The sequence below is a fragment of the Octopus sinensis genome, linkage group LG12 (assembly GCF_006345805.1).
Source record: "Octopus sinensis linkage group LG12, ASM634580v1, whole genome shotgun sequence".
Taxonomy (NCBI): domain Eukaryota; kingdom Metazoa; phylum Mollusca; class Cephalopoda; order Octopoda; family Octopodidae; genus Octopus; species Octopus sinensis.
The window spans coordinates 59,550,628-59,576,968 of NC_043008.1; the positions used below are offsets into that span (position 1 = coordinate 59,550,628).

Below are 26,341 nucleotides of genomic sequence, written 5' to 3' on the forward strand. Positions count from 1 at the left end.
TTACGAGGACGTAAGCACACCAGCATCGGTTGTCAAGCGATGTTCGGGGGACAAACTCAGACACACAAACATTTACACACACGTACATATATATACATATATACGTCGGGCTTCTTTCAGTTTCCGTCTATCAAATCCACTCACAAGGCTTTGGTCGGCCCGAGGCTATAGTAAAAGACCCTTCCCCAAGGTGTCACGCAGTGGGACTGAACCCGGAACCATGTGGTTGGTAAGCAAGCTACTTATCACACAGCCACTCCTACGCCTATACTTACAAAAAACATTTTCATTTATTTTCATTTATTTTCCCAACGAAGACATTCGATAGAATCGGCTGTAATTAGAAATTTGACTGGGTAGACATTAGATACACACACACACAAACACACATACACAAACACACACGCACACACACACGCACACACACACACACACACACTCACTCACTCACGTTTATTCTTCGTTTGTATAATTAAAACCATTTCTATCAGACTTCATTGCTTTTCTTTCTGAAACAATTTTCCTTTTTTTTAAATTAAAAAAAAACTAAATTAAAAGAAATCAAAGACGTTTTGCCGTAGCAACAACATCAAACACCGACAACAAACAAATGATAACAACAGCAGTTAATGATAATAATAATAATAATAATAATAATAATAATAATAATATTAAAAATAATAATAATAGTAATAGTAATAATAATAATTAAAATAACAATAATAATAATAATAATGATAATAATAATAATAATAATAATAATAATAATAATAATAATAATAATAATGAGGAGGAGGAGGAGGATAATCGGCAAGAAAAACAAATAAAAAAACCAAAGAAAATAAAAAGAATGCAAACAACGACGGTAAACAATGACAAACAAATGATGATGATGATGATGATGATGATGATGATGATGATTTCTTTAACTGGTCGCAAGGGCCCGAGGCATTGAGAACAATATTAGAAGGCGAAATTAAAATTAATAATAATAATAATAATAATAATAATAATAATAAATAATAATAATAATAATAATAATAATAATAATAATTATATATTTATTAACCACAAGGGTATACATTAAGAAAAAACATTATGGACAGTACAGGACAAAACAAAGAATGTCTGTGTGTGTGAGTGTGTGAGTGTTTGTTGTTGTGGGGGGTTTTGCGTATAAACAAGATTAAAAATAGTTTTCAATTAGCAAAAACCACTCCTCTGATACAGCTCATTGGCTATGGTACCGCCTCTGCAATGATTAGAATAATAATAATAATAATAATAATAATAATAATAATAATAATAATAATAATAATAATAATAGTAATAATAATAATAATAATAATAATAATAATAATAATAATAATCCTTTCTACTATAGGCACAAAGCCTGAAAATTGGTGGGGGAGGAGACTAGTCGGTCAGATCGACATCAGTACGCAACTGGTACTTAATTTATCGACCCCGAAAGGATAAAAGGCAAAGTCGATTCCGGTGGAATTTGAACTCAGAGCATAACAACGGGCGAAATAATGCTAAGCTTTTCATCAAGCGTGCTACCAATTCTACCACGTCACCGCCTTCATAATAATACTTTTTACTCTTTTACTCTTTTACTTGTTTCAGTCATTTGACTGCGGCCATGCTGGAGCACTGCCTTTAGTCGAGCAAATCGACCCCAGGACTTATTCTTTGTAAGCCCAGTACTTATTCTATCGGTGTCTTTTTGCCAAATCGCTAAATTACGGGGACGTAAACACACCAGCATCGGTTGTCAAGTGATGTTGGTGGGAACAAACACAGACACACAAACATATATACACACATACATATATATATATATATATATATATATATATATAATATACGACGGGCTTCTTTCAGTTTCCCTCTACCAAATCCGCCCACAAGGCTTTGGTCGGCCCGAGGCTATAGTAGAAGATACTTGCCCAAGGTGCCACGCAGTGGGACTGAACCCGGAACCATGTGGTTCGTAAGCAAGCTACTTACCACACACTCACTCCTAATGATAAGAAGAAGAAGGAGAAGGAGGAGGAGGAGAGGAGAGAAGAAGAAGAAGAAGAGAAGAAGGAGAAGAAGGAGAAGGAGGAAAAGATGAAGGACGAGGAGGAGGAGAAGAAGAAGAAGAAGAAGAAGAAGAAGAAGAAGAAGAAGAAGAAGAAGAGAAGAAGAAGAAGAAGAATAGCAACAACAACAAAAACAGAAACAGCGCCAGCAGCGGCAGACCTCGACAACAAAAATAATAAATCACAAACAATGACAAGCAGACAAAACGGTTTACAACGACAATAAACAACAACAACAAAAGCAAACAAAAACGAAGAAACAAACATATTGATAATAAAATTAATAATAATAATAATAATAACAACAATGATGATGATGATGATGATGATAACAATAATAATAATAATAACAACAATAATGATGATGATGATGATGGTGGTGATGATGATGATGATGATGATGATGATGATGATGATGATGATGATGATAACAATAATAATAATAATAACAACAATAATGATGATGATGATGATGATGATGATGGTGATGATGGTGATGGTAATTAGATCAACAATGACAATAAAAAGACTCTCATCGCTTAGAAGAGGGAGATACAGCTTTAAAAAAATAAGAAATGTGCAAAGACTGGTTGTTGCTATTAAACGATTCTTGTTAGTTTTTCCAATTAAAATGTCAAACTTGATTAGGAAGTCATTGATTTGATATAAGTTTTGTCGATATTATTTTGCTCCACAACCAACCAACCAACCAACCAGCACCGCTCTTATCACCATAATCACCATCGCCATCATAGGACCATCATCATCATCATTATCGTCGTCGTCGATGTCATCATCATCATCATCATCATCATCATCATATCATCATCATTATCGTCGTCGTCGATGTCATCGTCATCATCATCATCATCATCATCATCATCATCATCATTATCATCATCATCATCATTATCGTCGTCGTCGTCGTCGATGTCGTCGTCATCATCGTCATCATCATCGCCACCATTCGCCCCCACTATCCTCCTCCTCCCCCCTCAGCTTTTCTCCTAGTCCACCTACTCCTTTTACTCCTGCTTCGTATCATTAGCAGCAGCGTCGTCATCGTCGTCGTCGTTGTCATCATCTTCATTAGTATCATCATCATCATCATCATTGTCATCATCATTAGTATTCACAGTAGCAGCAGCAGCTAGCCGTTCAAGAATTTGGACCTGGAGATCTCCATTTCCAGCGACTTCGAGGGCCACCTCCCAGTGGTGTCGGGCGTCAAAGAAGAGCCCTCGACAACAACAAGTTTTTTTTCCAAGATCTGGGGTCTCCCGCCCCTAAGCCCTAGACCATCACTTAATCACCCTTACCCATCTTGTTGCTTAACAACAACAACAATAGCAGCAGCATCACCATCGTCATCGTCGTCGTCGTAGTCATCATCATTATTATCATCATCATCATTATCATTCACATCAGCAGCAGCGACAGCAGCAGCAGCAGTAGATTCAATAACAATAACAACAACAGCAGCAACAACAACAACGGCTTCGTTACCATCGTCATCACAAAGCTGCTGCTGTTGACTATGATAATGAGAACGAGAAAAAGAAGGCGGGAGGGAGAGGAGTAGAGGAGGAGGTTGAGGGAGGAGGAGGAGGAGGAGGAGGGCGAGGGCGAGGGCGAGGAGGAAGATGAGGAAGAGAACGAGGAGGAAGAGGACGAGGAGGAAGAGGAGGAAGAGGACGAGGAGGAAGAGGACGAGAGGGAAGAGGAGGACGAGGAGGAAGAGGAAGAGGAAGAGGACGAGGACGAGGAGGAAGAGGAAGAGGAGGAGTGAGGTTGATAGTGTTGATGCTGCTGTTGCTGAACTAGTGGGAGGTGTTTCAGTTGTTGTGGATGGAGGTGGAGCCGTTGAGGGCAGAAGGGGGCAATTTTACGAACAATAATTCTCTCCCTACTACAGGCGCAAAGCAGTGAAATTTTGAGGAAAAGGGGTATAGTCGATTACATCCTCCTACCTACCTGTTTCATCGACGCTTGAAGGGACCTCGAAGGAATTTGATCTCAGAACATAAAACTAGGACAAACGTTACTAAGCAGTTTGTCCGGCAGAGTGGGGATGTGGTGGAGGAGGAGGAGGAGGAGGAGGAGGAAGAAGAAGAAGAAGAAGAAGAAGAAGAGGAAGAAGAGAAATAAGACGAAGAGAAGAAGAAGAAGAAGACGAAGAAGAAGAAGAAGAGCAACAACAACAACAACAACAACAACAGAAGGAGGAGGAGAGGGAGGAGGAGGAGGAGAGATGTACAAAGAATTAGAAAAGAAAAAAACCAAGAAAAAGAGAAGACGAGTTCGAATCCCGCCGACGTCTGATTTGCCTTTCATCTAATCGTGGGGTCGATAAAGTAAGTACCTCTCGAGCACTGAAGTCGATGCAATCGACTAGTCCCCTCCCACAAAATTTCTGGCCTTGTGAAAGAATTATTATTGAGCAGTATTGGCAAAATAATCAGATATACTCAGGAAATCCCTTCTCAAATATGAGGCCATATGCCTTTGTTAAGAAATCAGTAAAGATATTTATTGTTATTTTTCATGTAGTATTCCAGCATACAGTCTAATTAATATTGTGGGCAATAAAGAAATATATATTTCTTTACTACCCACAAGGGGCTAAACATAGAGGGGACAAACAAGGACTGACAAAGGGATTAAGTTGATTAAATCGACCCCAGTGCGTAACTGGTACTTAATTTATCGACCCCGAAAGGATGAAAAGCAAAGTCGACTTCAGTGGAATTTGAACTCAGAACGTAACGGCAGACGAAAAACGACTACGCATTTCGCCCGGCGTGCTAACGCCTCTGCCAGCTCGCCGCCTTAGGGCAATAAAGAAATATATTAAGGCGGCGAGCTAGCAGAATCGTTACCGAAGCGGAGAAAAGTACGTAAAGGCATTTCTTCTGATTTCCCATTCTGAGTTCAAATGCCGCCTAGATCGATTTCGCCTTCCGTGTCGATAAAATAAATACCAGTTGAATACTAAGGGTTGATGTAAGAAATTTACACCCTCTCCCAAAATTGCTAGCCAAAATATGGAACCAATATTAATTCTGCTAATTAAAAGTGGCGAGGTGGCAGAGTCGTTAGCACGACAGGCAAGCTGCGAAGCGGTATTTCGGCGAGCTGGCAGAAACGTTAGCACGCCGCGCGAGATGCTTTGCGGTATTTCGTCTAGCGCTACGTTCTGAGTTCAAATTCCGCCGAGGTCGACTTTCATCTTTTCGAGGTCGATAAATTAAGTACCAGTGACGCACTGGGGTCGATATAATCGACTTGATCCCTTTGTCTGTCCTTGTTTGTCCCCTCTGTGTTTAGCCCCTTGTGGGTAGTAAAGAAATAGGTATTTCGTCTAGCGCTACGTTCTGAGTTCAAATTCCGCCGAGGTCGACTTTGCCTTTCATCCTTTCGAAGTCGATAAATTAAGTACCAGTGACGCACTGGGGTCGATATAATCGACTTGATCTCCTTGTCTGTCCTTGTTTGTCCCCTCTGTGTTTAGCCCCTTGTGGGTAGTAAAGAAATAGGTATTTCGTCTGTCTATACGTTCTGAATTCAGATTCCTCCGAGATCGACTTTGTCTTTCATCCTTTCGGAATCGATAAAATAAGAACACTAAGGTCGATGTAATCGACTTTACTCCCCCCTCCCCAAAATTGTTGGCATTGTGCCAAAATTTGAAACTAATATTAATACTCCTATTTCTGTTCATGTAGGAACGCAGCACTTGGTTTGGCGTCATCCGCTGCTCGTGTAGGCAGCGCCTTGTCACCGTTTTCAGCGTTTTTGGTAAGTACTGAAAGAGTTAACTTCTAATCCCATATTTTGATGTTATTAGTAAAGATCTTGATAGCTGGGTTACTCTTTTACTTGTTTCAGTCATTTGACTGCGGCCATGCTGGAGCACCGCCTTTTAGTCAAGCAAATCGACCCCGGGACTTATTCTTTGTAAGCCCAGTACTTATTCTATCGCTAAGTGACGGGGACTTAAACACACCAGCACCGGTTGTCCAGCAATGCTAGGGGGACAAACACAGACTCACAAACACACACACATATATATATATATATACATATATACGACAGGCTTCTTTCAGTTTCCGTCTACCAAATCCACTCACAAGGCATTGGTCGGCCCGGGGCTATAGCAGAAGACACTTGCCCAAGATGCCACGCAGTAGGACTGAACTCGGAACCATGTGGTTGGTTAGCAAGCTACTTACCACACAGCCACTCCTGCGGGTTGTTAATGTTGTTTGTTTAACCCTTCATCTAAAATAAGCCCCTACTGTAACCAAACGCATTACGAGCATGATCCCACTACTTTTTTCTGTACTAGAAACTGCAGTGTCGTATGTGACCATTCTATTTTAAGACAGTAGATAGTGATTTGAAGGAGGCTTTGCCCACTATTACTGGCGGAGTTTCCCTTCTTTGCTCAGGCTTTCCCTTGAGGGACGACTGGAAAATCTTAGAATACCTCTGGTCAAACAAACCGATGTATAATACACAGGGAACTGGCTAAACGACTTGGTGTAGGCAGAATCGTTAGCACGCCGGGCGAAATGCTTAGAGGTATTTCGTCTGCCGTTACGTTCTGAGTTCAAATTCCGCCGAGGTCGACTTAGCCTTTCATCCTTTCGGGGTCGATTAAATAAGTACCAGTTACGCACTGGGGGTCGATGTAATCGACTTAATCCGTTTGTCTGTCCGTGTTTGTCCCCTCTGTGTTTAGTCCCTTGTGGGTAGTAAAGAAATAGGTATTGTCTTTGGTTATTTTAAGGAAAGTATCAGGTTTGTAATTCAAATTGATTTGTCGAAAACATGTGGAGAATGTCTCGTTTTTTTCTGTTTTATGTATTAACTGATTTGGTTTGAATTATTTTTATGTATTTTCTGCAAGACATAAATCACATCTTTTTTCTCCTGTCTATAGCTTTATTGTTTTTCAGTTTTTGTTTTCCCTTACTTTTTTTTCTTTCTTTCCATGCCTTCTCCCTCCTGGTTGAACAAACGTTTTACAGTATATGTAGTTAAGTTAATAAGGGTATCTTCAAGCAGTATTGTTTGTACAAGTTAAGCGAATTAATAAAGCCATACAGAATGGGTTTCTGTTAAACAATTTCTTTCACTTATTTTCGAAAATGCCTTGTCTCTACAACCAATATTTCTGTATAAATGTCTTATACGAAATTGTCAAAATTGTACAAAATCTACGGGAGTTCATACACTATTCATACTTCGCACTGTCGATCAATCGTATCTTATTATCAACATATCTTTTGAGAAGAAAATATTAATAAAAGTATGAAAAAACTTAGAAAATACTATTACATTTCTTCTATATCTGAGACTGAACGAAGTTCTCAGCGGTTTTTTTGTTCTGTTTCCAGTGTGAAATATAATCGTACACAGTTAAGATTATATTTGCAAATATAACCGACGGAGTGTCAGTGTGCGTGGATGTTTGTGTTGTCAGGAAATAAATAACTGTTTAAAAATACCTATTTCTTTGGTTTACTCCTTGACTGTCAATTGACGTTTGTACATATATATATATATATATATTTACTCTTTTACTCTTTTACTTGTTTCAGTCATTTGACTGCGGCCATGCTGGAGCACCGCCTTTAGTCGAGCAAATCGACCCCGGGACTTATTCTTTGTAAGCCCAGTACTTATTCTATCGGTCAATTTTTGCCGAACCGCTAAGTGACGGGGACGTAAACACACCAGCATCGGTTGTCAAGCAATGCTACAGGGACAAACACAGACACACAAACATATACACACACATAAATATATATATATATATACATATATACGACAGGCTTCTTTCAGTTTCCGTCTACCAAATCCACTCACAAGGCTTTGGTCGGCCCGAGGCTATAGCAGAAGACACTTACCCAAGATGCCACGCAGTGGGACTGAACCCGGAACCATATGGTGGGTTAGCAAGCTACTTACCACACATCCACTCCTGCGCCTATATATATATATATATATATATATATATATATATATATATATATATATATATATATATATATATATATATATATACACATATATATATATATATACATATATATATATATACATATATATATATATATATTTACTCTTTTACTCTTTTACTTGTTTCAGTCATTTGACTGCGGCCATGCTGGAGCACCGCCTTTAGTCGAGCAAATCGACCCCGGGACTTATTCTTGTAAGCCCAGTACTTATTCTATCGGTCAATTTTTGCCGAACCGCTAAGTGACGGGGACGTAAACACACCAGCATCGGTTGTCAAGCAATGCTACAGGGACAAACACAGACACACAAACATATACACACACATAAATATATATATATATACATATATACGACAGGCTTCTTTCAGTTTCCGTCTACCAAATCCACTCACAAGGCTTTGGTCGGCCCGAGGCTATAGCAGAAGACACTTACCCAAGATGCCACGCAGTGGGACTGAACCCGGAACCATATGGTGGGTTAGCAAGCTACTTACCACACATCCACTCCTGCGCCTATATATATATATATATATATATTATATATATATATATATATATATATATATATATATATATATATATATATATATATACATATATATATATATATAATATATATATATATACATATATATATATATACATATATATATATATATTATATATATACATACATATATATATATATACATATATATATATATAATATATATATATATATATTATATATATATATATATATATATATATATAATATATATACATATATGCGTTTTTGTCAGATTGCTTGTGCACACAACTGTTTCTGTGACTCTACGTTCATATCTGCATATCCGTATATGCGCGTGTAAGTGTGTAAGTGTGTGTAAGTGTGAGAGAGAGAGAGAGGGGGGGGAGGCTATATGTCTGTACAAGATAAAAGAGAGGGACGATGGCTGAATGGATAAGGTCTTAGGCAACCAGCTCGTAGGTCATGAGTTCAAATTCGGTATTGATCTTTCTTTGTGCTTTCTATTCACCCACATGTAAAGACCAATCGCTAGAATTTCCTAGAGAGAAATCAATAAATTGGCAATCATCCATTATTTGATACGACAAATTACTATAGGTGGATTAAATAATCCTCACCGTCTGTAATGATTCTTCAGTGATTTAGATCTTCAAAGATCTATGAACACTCAAATGGAAAAATCAGTCGAAGACGCGAAGCGTGTAATTTGTTACAACAGTAAGATATTCAACCGAATATTCTAGACACATCTATAATACTTTAGAATAATATTACAACGTCACCTTCAGAAGATCTTCCATTGTACTCACTACAAACAGACATAGCAACATAAAAATATGAGCAGCGTCATCCAGCATGGCTTAGTGGTTAGGGCAGCGGACTCGCGGTCGTAGGATCGCGGTTTCGATTCCCAGACCGGGCGTTGTGAGTGTTTATTGAGCGAAAACACCTAAAAGCTCCACGAGGCTCCGGCAGAGATGGTGGTGATCCCTGCTGTACTCTTTCACCACAACTTTCTCTCACTCTTACTTCCTGTTTCTGTTGTACCTGTATTTCAAAGGGCCGGCCTTGTCACTCTCTGTGTCACGCTGAATATCCCCGAGAACTACGTTAAGGGTACACGTGTCTGTGGAGTGCTCACCCACTTACACGTTAATTTCACGAGCAGGCTGTTCCGTTGATCGGATCAACCGGAACCCTCGTCGTCGTAACCGACGGAGTTTTTCTAAAGTGGTTAGGGTGCTACACACACGATTGCGAGATCGTGGGTTCGATTCCCAGACCGGTGTTCTTGAGCAAAGCACTTCGTTTCACGTTGCTCTGCGATCATTTCGACGTCTGACATGTGGCACCCAGTTACACCTATACAGGTAATAATGTTGATTTGGTGGAGGGAGGAAGCTTATGTCTACACAAGCATTTGATCACTATGAACAAACCATTTGTGTTGTTGTCCCATTAGAAACTGTTGAACCTTCGTCGAGAGAGTCCATTATACATACATACACACATACATACATACATACATACATATATATGTTTATTGAGCGAAAACAGCTAACTCTTTTGTCTACGAAATAGCACGTGTAGACAAATATATTCTACGCGAAAACATGTGTCGATGCTATGCTCTGCAACTTGTGCCCATCTGCTTCACCTCTGGTCGAGAGATGTGCTAAAAAATAACAGCCAAATAGGCCTTAAATCGCACACCACCATTTTTTTTTTTTTTTGCATACTCGTATGAATTCCATAGTATAGAATACAAACTCGCAAAAATTTCCTGAAAATTCCAAAAAATAAGCAAGTTATGATGGTTATGTCGTGTGTAAAGCAAAATTTCAGGAAACTGGGTGAAAATTATCAAACTTTAAAACCGCTATACCTTTTTTAAACGATTTTTCTGGGAAAGTGAAATATATCCTAGGGTTCAGCTTGGAAAACTACATTAACACACCAAATTTTAAAATTTTCAATAAACTCTGAAATTTCCACAGCTGCAGCCAAAGAGAAAAGATCCAAATTGCTTATTTGTTCATGGGAAAAACTACACACAACATATAATTTTAATATTGATTTCGGTAAAAAGAAAATGAGCAAAATATTTCTGTTTCTAAATTTATTTTGATTAGATTTCATAAAAGGAGACAAAACTAAAATAGAGGGAAATTAATTCTTAGAATTATAAATTATTGATAAGATGTTGAGAAAAACAATCTCTTTTTAATATTCAGTGAGGATATCAGTGGAAAATCTAATGAAAGAAACGAGCGTATTGAATAATTTGTGTGAATAAATTTATCCCAACTGCTGTAATTCTGCCTTTAGTGAATATAAAACCGCGAGTTGTTCTGGTGATAAAAATTCTGTTTGCAGAAAGAAAAATATATAAAATGGAAAATATATTGACAGGGAGATTAATTCTCCGCAGTTGATTATATTTCCAGGTTTAGCGGACAGTAGGTGAGAAAAAAAATACGAATATATAAAAAAAATTATATCCTACATACATACATACATACATACATACATACATACATACACACTCACATACAAGTACACACACATACATATGTACAAATATACATACATACATACACGTAGACACACATGCATATGTGCAAATATACATGCATACATACATGCACGCATATAAGCATACATGTATATATACTTACGTACATATATGATATATGCATACATATATTAATACATACATACATACATACATACGTACATACATACATACATACAACATACATACATACATACATACATACATACATACATACATACATACATACATACATACATGATGGCTGCTTCCTCGTTCTCGAGTATAGCCATCGTCTGAAGTATTCCTGAATCGTTCTCATATGTGAACAGCACGAGTGTGACCTTTCAGTCCAGCGAGTGGCCTGCACACTTTAGCAATTACATACATGAGTACCTCCGACCACATGAACCACATGTTGGTCATCATGCACTTTCATGTGACGTCTCAAACCTCCAGCTGACAGATAAACTTTATCGCATTCAACAAATCATCATCTGCTTCTATAGATGGCAGACTGTCAAGTTCGCACATGACTGGCAAGATCTTGACACCCTCGATTGCAGCCTCAGCTACCGTGGTCTCCCGTGAGTAGAGATCCTGGTAGTACTCTACCCATCTATCCATTTGCTTGCTTTGGTCCTTGATGAGATCTCCAGTAGTTGATTTCAGAGGGGCTGGCTTGGTTACGGATGGACCGATGGCCTTCTTCAAACCGGCATACATCCAACGGGTGTCGCCACTGTCAGCAGCTGACTGGATACTCTGACAGATTTCCTGCCATTACCTATTTGCACAGCGTCTGGCAGTCAGTTGGGTTTAATTTCTTGTCTTTCTGAGTTCTTCGAGTGACCTTGTAAAAGAATCACTCTTGTATTGCATCAGAGCTGCGCGCTTTGCTTCGATAACTGGTTCCAGCTCTGAGAGCCCAGCACTGAAACAATCTGGGTTTTGCCTTTCTCTCATGCCGAAAGTATCTATTGATGTGGTATACAAAGCTTCCCTGATATAATTCCACCTACTTTCAGCAGAGGAGGTTGGGCAGCTACTGAGGGCAACCTTGTTAGAAACAGCAAAACATTTTCGCAGTGTATGGTCCGAGGTTCTGGCAGTGTTAATGCACTTTTAGCCCGTTATAAGGTACTTCATAATAGCAAGAACACATTTGATATTCGACGAGTGAGTTTCCTATGTGGATCTTGACAACCTCTTTAATCATGAAGTTGTCGACCATTCACTCAATTTTTTTGATCCGGAGGATGACAGCATTCATACACGGATCATAGAAAGGGCGATGGGTGTTCGTCAAGAAGAAAAGTGGGATTAGCGATAATATATTTATATCATATCTTAAAGGAAATGTGTACCGAAACAAACTTAGAAATTATGAAAAACTATTTGTGCATCTTATTTCGTGCCTTGATGATATATTTTCCCGTAAAAGTAATTGTTTTCATTTTATATAAATATATGAAGGGTTTTCGTGTGATATTAAATATATGCACCTTCTTATATATCGTTTATGTCACATACATTGCTTACAGAAAATTATAAGATGTCACTGTTGTCACTTTCAATTTCTATCGTAATTTAGATTCATTATTTTTAAGATAATTCACTTTCACAATTTTTACAACCGTAAACTTCATGTTAAACGAAAAATTTAATGTTTCTTTCGTCTGAGAGAGGAAACAATTTTTTTTTTTTTTTTTTTTTTTTCTTAGTTCTGAAACGTTAGGTTCCTCATTCTTCTTTTCACTGCATTGTGGAAACGTATCAAAACTCATGAATTTCACTCAACCTCATGAATTAGGCGCAGTAAAATCATATCAGTTATCAGGTTGCAGATCGTACGGCAAAAATTTTGACGCCAATTAATAAATGCTTACGTGAAGTTAACAGTCTTGGTAATATTTTTGCTAGCCAATACCGTAAATCTTCGAGTATAATTCGTATTTTCCCCAAAAATTTAAAGGTCAAAATCCCTAGTGCGTACTATATACGAGGTTAAAAAGGAAAATTATTTTCTAAGCAATGTTCGAGTCTCTATTTGCTCTCCGGCAATATTTATTCAGACGCATTTTGTGATGTCAGGCGCGAAAATATATTAAGCTAAGCCTGAAAGCAATGAACTCATAAAAGAATCATCCATAACTTGCAGTAAGCAACATTTATTAAATGTTATTACTGTTATTTCTTTATTTTCTGCAAATAAAATGCACAAAAAAGTTACACGTTTGCATTATGCTATATATACAATAATAATAAAGGACGTTACCGTATACAGTTTTACAAACCAAGGACGTTATATAGACCTCCTTGACTCAAGTTAGAAAAAGGGTGCGTATTATACACAAGGTTTGGGTTTTCAGAGGTACAGCCCCCTAAAAATCCCCTGCATATTATACTCAAGGGCGGATTATACTCCAGGATTTACGGTATGTATCTAACATGTTACAATCGCTTTAGATTCAATAAACGGTCTCAGGTGAAACCACTAGCCAACTAAGAACACCTCCGATAGTGTATGGCTGTGTTTTCTGAAAAATAGAAATCAATATTTTACACTAAAACTAAACAGGAATTAAAGCAAAACGAAATGAAACGAACAAAACGAAAACGTGCGTCAATTTTAAGAAATGATTGTAGGAAGTGACCTTTTGTAAAATTTTCCTAAACATCGTGATATCTTGAAAAATTAGGAATTTCGGCTACATTCATTTAACGAATAAATGTCAGAGTAGTTATTTCACTAATTGTTTAATTTTTCTTCGTTTTCAGTTCGTTTTGTTATCGATATATATATATATAGAGAGAGAGAGAGAGAGAGAAAGAGAGAGAATTGTGTGTGAGTGCGAGCGTGCGTGTGTGTGTGTATGCGTGTGTCATGCGTGTGTGTGTAAACACGATTAGACTTCGATTTTTTTGTATCCGATGTGTATTTTTAAATCAATATTCACACGCTATCATTTATGGCTCTTTCTGCTTCGAGTTTCACCGATATAATATATAAAATAACCATTTCGTCCATTAGTCTCCGTGCCGAATCGATGTGTACCCTACCTTCGGCTGATTTCAACAACTGATGTACATTGTATGATTAATTAGGTGTCTTTAGTTCAACGACGGCTGATGTGATTAACAGTCACTAAAGTCAATGAAACTATAAGATTCTCGTGCAGTTGATTTTCAATAGCCTTGGGTTGACCCGTACATTATGAGTGAAATTCTATAGATAGTACCTGTAGAGAAACCTACTTGATGGATTCTACCTGTAACTCAAAGGTACAGCCTCGTTCCACACTATGTCACGCTAATTCTACCTAAGAATTACGTTAAGGATAGACGTATCTGTGGAATACTCAGCTACCTACACGATAATTCAGGATCAGGTAATTCAGTCGATTCAACAACTGGATACTCATCGGCGAAACCGACGGAGATCCATACACGCGTGCGCGCGCGCGCACACACACACATACATGGACGCGCGCACACACACACACATACGTACGTACAGCCGTTCAAGAATTTGGACCTGGAGATCTCCATTTCCAGCGACTTCGAGGGCCACCTCCCAGTGGTGTCGGGCGTCAACGAAGAGCCCTCGACTACAACAAGACGACCAAAGTTTTTTTTTCCAAGGTCTGGGGTTTCCCGCCCCTAAGCCCCAGACCATCACCTAATCACCCTTACCCGTCTTGTTGCTTAACAACAACAACTACGTACGTACACATACAAACATGCATGAAGGTTGACTCGTCTTTGTCAGGTGATAGACTTCTCACATTCAGGCTGATTGTTCTAATCTACCTTCATCCTTGCATGTGTGCCAAGCATGCATTACCATAGGACATTATTCGATAAAAAAGAAAACGGATCAAGAAATGAAATAATAATAAGAAATCTATACGTCATTGTGTTTAAATGACAAAAGCTTGTACAAACATTTTTACCTGTCTCTCGGTTGCCATGGTAGGTTCCAGTTATAAGCACGATGATTGGTACTATTTTGACTACAAGTTTTATATCAGAGTATTTTTCTCAGCTGAGTTGGTATCAAACGGCTTAAATTTATACACATTATTGAGTTAGTATTTGCTTCTCCCTAGAGGCGGTGAGATAGCAGAAACGTTAGCACACCAGGCAGAAATGCTTAGCGGTATTTCGTGTGCCGTTACGGTCTGAGTTCAAATTCCGCCGAGGTCGACTTTGCCTTTCATCCTTTTGGGGTCGATTAAATAAGTACCAGTTACGCACTGAGGTCGATGTAATCGACTTAATCCCTTTGTCTGGCCTTGTTTGTTTCCTCGATGTTTAGCACCCCCCGTGAGCAATAAAGAAATAAATATTTTCTTCTCTTCTCTATAAATATTAATCAGATTTTTCCATCTGCAGGTCTTGGCTTGACTATACATAAAGAGAAAGAAGTGGAATAAACGGAGAAAACGAAAAACAAAGGAGCGAAAAAATATAAGAAAAAGATAGATGTGGGGAAAATAAGAGTTAATTTAATATTTCATTTCACTTTTCTTTTTTTTTTTCAGTTTTTATTTGTTTCAGTCAATTAGATTACGCTATGCTGGGGTAACATCTTGAAGGGTTTAGTCGAAAACATCGCCCCTAATGGGGTTGTTTTTTTTTTATCTATTCTATCGGTCTCTTTTTGTCAAACCGCTTTGTTACGGGGACGTAAACACACCGATACCGGGTTTTCAAACGATAATGGGGACAAAGATACACACAGACGCACACACACACACACACATACACACAAACATATATGTGTATATGTACACACACACACACACATAAATATGTGTGTATGTGTGTGTATATATATATAGATATATATTCTTTTTTCTTTTACTTGTTTCAGTCATTTGACTGTGGCCATGCTGGAGCACCGCCTTGACGGATGATTTTAGTCAATCCAATCGACACCAGGATTTTCTTTTTAAACCTAGTACTTTATTGCCGAACCGCTAATCTACGGGGATGTAAACACACCTAAACCGGTTGTCGAGCGGTGATGGGGGGACAAGCACAGACATAAAGGCACAAACACACACATATATATATATATATATATATATATATATATGACGGGCTTCTTTCAGTTTCTGTCTACTAAATCCATTCACAAGGCTTTGGCCGGCCCGCTCAAGGCTATAGTAGAAGACCCTTGCCCAAGGCGATACGCTGTAGAACTGAACCTGGGATCATGTGATTGGGAAGCAGCCATATATATATTCGACTTTCACTCTCTGTCTACCGAATCCAATCACAAGGCCTTGGTCAGTCCGAAGTTATAGCAGAAAACACTTGCCTAAGGTGTCATGCGTGGAGGCGCAATGGCCCAGTGGTTAGGGCAGCGGACTCGCGGTCGTAGGATCGCGGTTTCGATTCCCAGACCGGGCGTTGTGAGTGTTTATTGAGCGAAAACACCTAAAAGCTCCACGAGGCTCCGGCAGGGATGGTGGTGATCCCTGCTGTACTCTTTCACCACAACTTTCTCTCACTCTTACTTCCTGTTTCTGTTGTACCTGTATTTCAAAGGGCCGGCCTTGTCACTCTCTGTGTCACGCTGAATATCCCCGAGAACTACGTTAAGGGTACACGTGTCTGTGGAGTGCTCAGCCACTTACACGTTAATTTCACGAGCAGGCTCTTCCGTTGATCGGATCAACCGGAACCCTCGTCGTCGTAACCGACGGAGTGCTTCCAATGTGTCATGCAGTGGGATTGAACCCGAAACCATGTTGTTAGGAAGTAAACTTCTTACTACATGGCGACGCCTGCGCCTATGTTTTTTTTTTCTTTTTTTTACCTACATTTTAAATTTTATATTTATTCTATTTATTTTTTTTTTATTCATTTTAGGTTGAAATAATTCCCTGGGGACCTGCCGTCATATTTTCCTCCGGATGTTTCATCGCCAACCTACTTATTCTCTTGTTACCAGAAAGTCGTGGCAGGCAGCTGCCCCAGACAATCGCCGATGTGGAAGGATGGTTGAAGAAAGACAAAAAGAAGAAAATTAAAAATGTAGACGAAATCAAGGCACTCACTAAGGAATAGCCAAGCTGTTTTGTTTTACTCCATTTTTCTTTTTTTTTTTGTCTTGAATTTTTTTTTTTTTTACATTTACCTTGCATCGGATCATACAAAATGGAAAACGCACAAAGGTTTTCGTCCATATTAAAATGGTTGGTTACATATTCCTAAATATGAAGGGTTTCTTCTTGTTAATGATAAAATCTGTTCGGACACTTGGACAGAAATATTGTTCCCAACAGCTTTTTGCTTTGTTATTATTATTAAGTTTAGATGATCGACAACATCAGATGTCTTATAATAATATGGGTCGCCTGCCAACAATAACAACTACTACGGTTTCAGCAACAACAACTGCAACAAAATGAATATAGCCAAGACACAAAAGATTTAGAAACAAACATACAAATATATGTATATTCTTTTATTCGTTTACTGGTTTCATTCATTTCACTGCGGTCATGCTGGAGCACCGCCTTGAAGGTTTTTATATTTTAGTCAAAGGAATCGATCCCACGACTTATTCTTTGTAAGCCTTGTACTTATTCAATAGGTCTCTTTTGTCGAACCCTCCAAGTTATGGGGATGTAAACACACCAACACCGGTTGGAGTACAAACACAAGCACAAAGACACCCATTGCCACACATTATATATTCGACGAGGCTTCTTTCAGTTTCCATCTACCGAATCCACTCACAAGACTTTGGTCTGTCGGAGACTATAGTAGAAGACACTTGCTCAAGGTGTCACGCAGTGGGACTGAACCTGGAACCATATGGTTGGGAGACAAGCTTCTTACTACACACCCGCGCTTCCGCCTACATATATATATATATATATATATATATATATATATAATATATATATATATATATATATATATATATAATATATATATATATATATATATAATAAAATTAATAATAATAATAATAATAATAATAATAATAATAATAATAATAATAATAATAATAATAATAATATGAGGGAATATTATTCCAAACTTACAGGGAAAAATTCAATTTAGAAATACTAAATCAAATTTCACAAAATATCATATATATATATATATATATATATATATATATATAAATTAGAAATTTGCGGGGAGAGGGGACCACACGATTAGATCGACCTCAGTAAGCAACTGGTACTCAAGTTATCCATCCCGATAGGATAAAAGGCGAAGTCGACTATATATATATATATATATATAGAAAATAGTAAAAAGTGAAAAAACTACAGAAGGCTTGTTTTAAAAAGTTAAAAAATATATATTTGAGTCATTATGTCAGAAGAATATTATAAATTTTTTTCATACAGTGACATAGTTTTTAAAGAAATTACCGGTTTCGTGTTTAACTTTTCAAATTTCTCAAAACATTGTTATGATTTCGTTAAGAAGTGTAAAGAAGAGTTCCAGGTAAGGGGAGGTAATAAGTGATTTCTTCCGGTGTAAGGGAGATAATCGCTTTATATTTCTTGCCTTTTTTTAATGGGGTGAGTTTCTCTGTGTATATATATATGTATATATATATAGTTTTATTTTTTAGTATTATACTTTTTGTATTTTTTCTGTTTCCTCTTCGTCTTTTCTTCGTTTTCTTCTATTTCTTATAATTCATCTTTTTTTATATATAGCTTTGCTTCTATTTTCTCTCCCTCTTTTTCTTCTTACGGGAATGCTTTTTGCCATCAGAAATGATAGCACAATCCCTGATCAGGTTTCTCTAAATTGAAGTTTATCGTTAAATACCTTAAATGAAATTTATGGAGACATGAAACAATGCTTTTGTTTTTCCTTTCTATTTTGACACTTTAATTTATACTTTCTTATCAGCTTGTCGACTCACAAGTTTATCCATAAGCAGCCTGGAGCATTTCACAAGTCTCTGTAGTGTTTTCGTCCGGTTTAACATAAAATTTTATTGCACAGTGAGTCTTCAAAAATGTCTTCACGTCTCGCCCGCACTTTGCATACATGGAAGCACTCCGTCGGTTACGACGACGAGGCTTCCGGTTGATCCGAATCAACGGAACAGCCTGCTCGTGAAATTAACGTGTAAGTGGCTGAGCACTCCACAGACACGTGTTCCCTTAACGTAGTTCTCGGGGATATTCAGCGTGACACAGAGAGTGACAAGGCCGGCCCTTTGAAATACAGGTACAACAGAAACAGGAAGTAAGAGTGAGAGAAAGTTGTGGTGAAAGAGTACGGCAGGGATCACCACCATCCCCTGCCGGAGCCTCGTGGAGCTTTAGCTGTTTTCGCTCAATAAACACTCACAACGCCCGGTCTGGGAATCGAAACCGCGATCCTATGACCGCGAGTCCGCTGCCCTAACCACTGGGCCATTGCGCCTCCACTACTTTGCATACAAATCACCTGTTACAAGCAGTGTTCATTAGGGTGTGTTCAAAGTGTAGTTACAGTAGTCTCCTTCAATCTGGGATAACAAAATTTGGCAGGTCAGCTTATTAGATGCTTAGAATGATACACTAAAATCACAAGTTATGGAGCGAAAATCTGAGGCACTATATTTTTGTTTTATTTCATTTTTTATATTATTTTTCTAAGAAATCTGTTATTTGTTCATTGAATAAAAATTTCTTTGATGAATTATTTCTCTCTGGCTCCATCTATAACGCTATGCTTCCTCATATCCCAAGCTGTTACGGTACAAGCGTACAATCAACAGCGAGAAAAACACCCAGGTATGTTCTTACGTTAGATTTGTTATATGTCGATACATGCATATATATGAGTTTTCATCCGTGTGCATGTGTATATATATATATATATATATATATATATATATATACACGTGTGTGTGTGTGTGTATGTATATATACACAGACACATATATATATATGTATACATATACATACATATTTATGTAGATAGTCACACAGTTTCTCTCTCTCTCTCTTCTCTCTCTTTCTCTTTCGCTCTCTCTCTCTCTCTTTCGCTCTCTCTCTCTCTCTCTTTCTCTTTCGCTCTCTCTCTCTCTTTCTCTTTCGCTCTCTCTCTCTCTCTCTTTCGTTCTCTCTCTCTCTTTCTCTTTCGCTCTCTCTCTCTCTCTTTCGCTCTCTCTCTCTCTCTCTGTATTCTCTTTCGCTCTCTCTCTCTTTCGCTCTCTCTCTCTCTCTCTCTCTCCCTCTCTCTCTCTCTCTCCATATATACATACATACATATACCAAGACAGATTTAGCCAAGATGCTTTCTCGAGACGACTACCGCAGTTTCCAGGCTTTCAACAGTATATCTGCGTTAAGTATGATTATGATTTCCAGAATGCTCTTTTGAACTAATATTGCTTCTATTGCTAATAAAGAATACACATACAACGATTTACAATATACCCTTAGCTCGGTTGTTGGAATATAGGGAGCAGCTACAACAGCCATTGCTAGAGGTAGAATTTCAAAGACCTTTTCTTAAATTTGAAAGAAGCTTCATCTTAAACAAAATTTAAGGTTGTGAAATATTTTTAATTGTATTTTTATTGAAGATTCAATAATACTTATGTTGAAGTGAAACTATTCCTTTAGTAAGATGAAGAAATTTTACCTATAAAGGTTACCTTATCTACGCTATGATGGATATATATAGTTTATGGGTCTTTTTCTATTCCAGTGTGGAGGCGCAATGGCCAAGTGGTTAGGGCAGCGGACTCGCAGTCATAGGATTGCGGTTTCGATTCCCAGACCGGGCGTTGTGAGTGTTTATTGAGCGAAAACACCTAAAAGCTCCACGAGGCTCCGGCAGGGAATGGTGGTGATCCCTGCTGTACTCTTTCACCACAACTTTCTCTCACTCTTACTTCCTGTTTCTATTGTACCTGTATTTCAAAGGGCCGGCCTTGTCACTCTCTGTGTCACGCTGAATATCCCCGAGAACTACGTTAAGGGTACACGTGTCTGTGGAGTGCTCAGCCACTTACACGTTAATTTCACGAGCAGGCTGTTCCGTTGATTCGGATCAACCGGAACCCTCATCGTCGTAACCGACGGAGTGCTTCCATCCATCTATTCCAGTTTAATCAACCTGATTCAATGCTTTACTATCTTTCATTTCTTATTTATTGGTTATTTATAATCTGTTCTGAACGTATTTTATTTAACTATGCTGATATTTACTTCAATATTAAAGCGGTGACCAGGCAGAATCGTTAGCATATCCCGTTCGTTCTGACGTTCAGAGTTCAAATCCCAGCCAAGATCGACTTTACTTTTCATCTTTTCGGGGTCGATAAAATAAGTACCAGTTGAGCACTGGGGTTGACATAATCGGGAGAATCCCCGGAAATTGCTGGCCTTGTGCCAAAATTTGAAACCAATATTTATTCAAATATTCTTTTCTACTCTAGGCACAAGGCCCGAAATTTTGGGGGAGGGGGACCGGTTGATTATATCGACCCCGGTACGCAACTGGTACTTAATTTATCTACCTCGAAAGGATAAAAGGCAAAGTCGACCTGCGTGGAATTTGAACTCAGAACGTAAAGACAGACGAAATACCTATATATTTACTACCCACAAGGGGCTAAACACAGAGGACAAACAAGGGCAGACAAACGGATTAAGTCGATTACATCGACCCCAGTGTGTAACTATGAGGTTGGTAAGCAAGCTACTTACCACACAGCCAATCCTGCACCTATGTATGTATGTATGTATGTACGAATGTATGCATGTATGTATGTATGTATGTATGTATGTATGTATGTATGTGTGTATGTACGAATGTATGCATGTATGTATGTATGTATGTATGTACGAATGTATGCATGTATGTATGTATGTACGAATGTATGTATGTAAGTATGTTTGCATGTATGTATATATGTGTGTGTGCGCACGTGCGCGTCAGTATTTGTGTGTTTGTATGTGTGTATGATTGTATTTATGGGTGTGCATGTGTAGATATGCACACGAACCCGTGAGTATGGAATCGTGCGTGTGTGCGTGTGTGAGCACGAATATGTGTATGTGCATGAGAGAGAGAGAGAGTGTGTGTGTGTGTGTATTTGTATGTGAATATGTGTGTACTTGTGGATGTGTGTTTGAGTTAGTGTCTGCATCTGTGTGCGCACGGATGTGTGTTTGTATGTGATTATGTGTTATATGTGTGCGTATGTGGGTGGATGTGTGCTCGTGTCTGTGTGTGTGTATATATGTGTATATGTATGTGCGCGATCTCAGTGAGTAATAAACAATTCGATCTTCAAGAAAACTTCAAGGCAGCGAATTTAAAAAACAGAAAAATATGTAAAATTCTTCGTTAATTACAAGATTTTATTGCGTGTGAATATGGAAAGGAATTACACTTTTGCTTGGCTGTAAAACCCACAGGAATGGTCTTTTAACCATAAAAGAAAGGTTTCTGAGAGTAAAAACTTCATCTTTAAGGTCCATAGAATTGTTGGATACGCAAAGACAATATTAGGTTCGAAATAAAATACTCTGCAAAAACCTTATAGATACTTTCCGGTTCATTGAAATAGATTTTTTAAATTTTATGTTCTGGAGACAGATTTATTCAGGGCCGAAACATAGATTCAGTTTTCGTAGTCAAAACTCTAAAATTACCCCCCCCCCCCACCGGGTTTCAAATTCACTCCCACGGCATGGCACCCTGGCCAAATTTCTTCTTCTATAGGCGCAGGAGTGGCTGTGTGGTAAGTAGCTCGCTTACCAACCACGTGGTTCCGGGTTCAGTCCCACTGCGTGGCACCTTGGGCAAGTGTCTTCTACTATAGCCTTGTGAGTGGATTTGGTAGACGGAAACTGAAAGAAGCCTGTCGTATATATGTATATATATATATATGTATGTGTGTGTGTTTGTGTTTGTCCCCCCAACATCGTTTGACAACCGATGCTGGTGTGTTTACGTCCCCGTCACTTAGCGGTTCGGCAAGAGAGACCGATAGAATAAGTACTAGGCTTACAAAGAATAAGTCCTGGGGTCGATTTGCTCGACTAAAGGCGGTGCTCCAGCATGGCCGCAGTCAAATAACTGAAACAAGTAAAAGAGTATAGCTCCGAGCTGACCAAATCGTTGTGAGTGGATTTGATAGGCGGAAACTGAAAGAAGCCCGTCGTATGTGTTCGCTCGCGCGCATGTGTGTATGGCTGTGTGTGTGTGTGTGTGTGTGTGTGTGTGTGTGTGTGTGTGTGTGTGTGTGTGTGTGTGTGTGTGTGTGTGTGTGTGTGTGTGTGCGCGCGCGTTTATGTTTGCGTCTTACCCCAACAACGCCGCTTGACAATTGATGTTGATTGGTTTATTCTTCCCGTAACTTCGCGATTCAACAAAAGTGACCCATAGAATAAATTCTACACTTTAAAAAATAAGTTCTAGGAACGATTTGCGTGGCTGAAACTCTTCAAGGTGATGCCTCAGCTCAGCCTGGCCGCAGTCCAAGGACTTGAAGCAAGTATAAGATGAAAGATAAAGATTTATTTCCTTATTGCCACTCTTTACTCTTTACTCTTTACTCTTTTACTTGTTTCAGTCATTTGACTGCGGCCATGCTGGAGCAGCGCCTTTAGTCGAGCATATCGACCCCAGGACTTATTCTTTGTAAACCTAGTACTTATTCTATCGGGCTTTCTTGCCGAACCGCTAAGTGACGGGGACCTAAACACACCAGCATCGGTTATCAAGCGATGTTGGGGGCACAAACTTAGATACACAAACATATACACGCATACATACATATACATACATAATACGACGGACTTCTTTCAGTTTCCGCATACCAAATCCACTCACAAGACTTTTGGTCGGCCCGAGGCTATAGTAGAAAACACTTGCCCAAGGTGCCACGCAGTGGGAATGAACCCGGAACCATGTGGTTGGTAAGCAAGCTACTTACCACATTGCCAGTTAAAAAAACCCATTAAAAAGTATCAGTCAAACACTAGGTCAATTTGATCCAGAACATATTAAAATCTCATAGAGGTTCATTAAGCCAGATCTTATCCCGGTTTGTTGTGAAGGTGCGTGGCTAAGTGGTTAGGGGTTTTCAGCTTACGTCGTGAGTTCTTCTTTCAATTTACATCTACCAAATCCACTCACAATGTTACAGGTGTTCGAATTTTCGGAATTTTCGGAATTTTCAGCCAATCAGAAAACAGCGCATTCGCTGCCTCTTCCATCATCTGTCACAGCAGCGAGAAGTGGGGTGGGCACCGGCATGTCAAAACATTAAACCAGCTTCAGTAAACAGTGAAAAACATTGGCGGGCAAAATAAATATTTAAAAGCTACGAGCAAACTAACAGGAGTTGCTAGAAATAACAGTCAAAACATTGCTTAAAACAGACATTTATTAGACAAAAAAACTCAAGAAGGGAAGTTCGCAATACACTCTAGGATTTTATAAAATAAATTATCTTTCTCATATCTCTTTTTCCACATAAATTCACAAAGGTAAGAGTCAACCATGGAACGGTGTGTCCCACACTGGTGTTTGTTTCCACACTTCAAAGACGCCCAGGTACTTTCAACTTGTTGATTACACTCAATGTGGTGGTTACACTCCTTGTGCGCATGCGCAGCATCTTTGATTACTACGGAAATAGAGTCCTTCGCAATCAGCTTTGGAACACGTGGTGCTTCTTTGCTTAATATGCTAACAGAACTTCACGGCGATGTGTAAAATTCTCGCTTCTGATTGGTTAAAATACCCAAATTTTGAAAATTTTAAAGGCTAGTAACTTTTTAATTATGAATTTATAGGGAAAATGAATTTCATTTTCATGATTAGTTAACAAAACTTCATCCATATACCAAATTTGAAAACAATTGGAACAAAATTGTAGACAGCGGCGTCAACCACAAAGATCTTCACCCACGATCGCTTAACAACCGGTAATGGTGTGTTTATGTCCTTGTAGGTTAACGGTTCGGCAAAAGAGACAGATAGAATAAGTACCAGTATTTTTAAAAAATATAACTACTGGAGTCATTTCATCCGACTAAAATTCTTCAAGACGGTGCCCCAGCATGGCCGCAATCTAATGACTGAAACAAGAAAATATCATTAGTTAATGAATAGCATTTATAATGAATTATTTGCATTAGAGTAATAGTTTTATAAGACCCCCGTACAAGTTGTATCTCGGATGAACAAAGAGAGCATTAAAGCTTCCCTAGAGAGCGCATTACTAATGTGGAGATAACCGTGAACTATACCTTACAGCAATGAAATTCAATGAACATCACAGATTAAAATGGTTTTCACCTAATGACATCAGGATTTGTAGATATAACCGAAATATAACGAAGAAATATGAAAGACTGCAGTTGCCATCGCTAATGCGATTATCGTCGCTTTCAAGCTGCATCAGAAGAATCTTCGTACACCAATTGCAAACAATTATAAATGGATTCCTTATAGAAATCCCGATCATGCTTCGTTTTCGGTTTTAATCAAAATTCAATATTACTGCAATAATGATGAAAACTTCGATATTTCAGTTGAAAAGTGTCTTTTGTCTTGCCTTATTAAATTCTGTTGCTGCTGGTGTAGTCGCTGCTAATCGATGTTCTTACAGTTGTTCTTGTTCTTGTTCTTGCCACTGCTGCTGTTGATGATGATGATGATGATGATGATGTTGTTGCTTTAAATCCCAAAATCGATGCACAGCAAGATTAAACAGAGTTCAACGCTAAAGATAAAACCATTTCTACTGGTATACAGTTTCGATCTAGTCAACATATACAATTACGTCAGAAATAATACGGAAAATAAACGATTGAACATTTATTAGTTGCATATTCTGTTGTGTCTGGCGAGAGTCATTTTCGTTTTCCACTTTTTTCTTATTTTTATTTTCCTAAAATTTTCGTTTCATCTTGAAACCTTTTCAATAGTCTTCCATTTATTTCTTATTTTTATTTTCCTAAAATAGTCAAGACTATTGAAAAAGTTGCAAGACGCAACGAAAATTATAGGAAAATAAAAATGTGAAATAAGTGGAAATTTTACCGGTGAGAAAATGACTCTCCCCAGACACAACTGAATATGCTTCAACACGCGAACTCATATAAAGAATCTTGCAAACCAAATCCAAAAACGAAATATTTATTAG

The 26,341-nt window shown here is 38.3% G+C and overlaps 1 protein-coding gene and 1 pseudogene across 1 annotated transcript in view; one reads left to right on the forward strand and one right to left on the reverse strand.

Moving 5' to 3' along the window:
• LOC115217932 (solute carrier family 22 member 8-like) overlaps nt 1-17,719 on the forward strand; it is a 57,371-nt gene extending 39,652 nt beyond the window's left edge. The window contains exons 9-11 of the mRNA XM_036508024.1: nt 5,816-5,888; nt 17,068-17,288; nt 17,320-17,719. Of these exons, the coding sequence (XP_036363917.1) occupies nt 5,816-5,888; nt 17,068-17,265 (271 nt within the window). The 3' untranslated portion in view covers nt 17,266-17,288; nt 17,320-17,719. The remainder of the gene's footprint in view (nt 1-5,815; nt 5,889-17,067; nt 17,289-17,319) is intronic.
• Nucleotides 1,183-1,262, reverse strand: LOC115218163 (annotated as a pseudogene).
• Nucleotides 17,720-26,341: the final 8,622 nt, after the last annotated feature.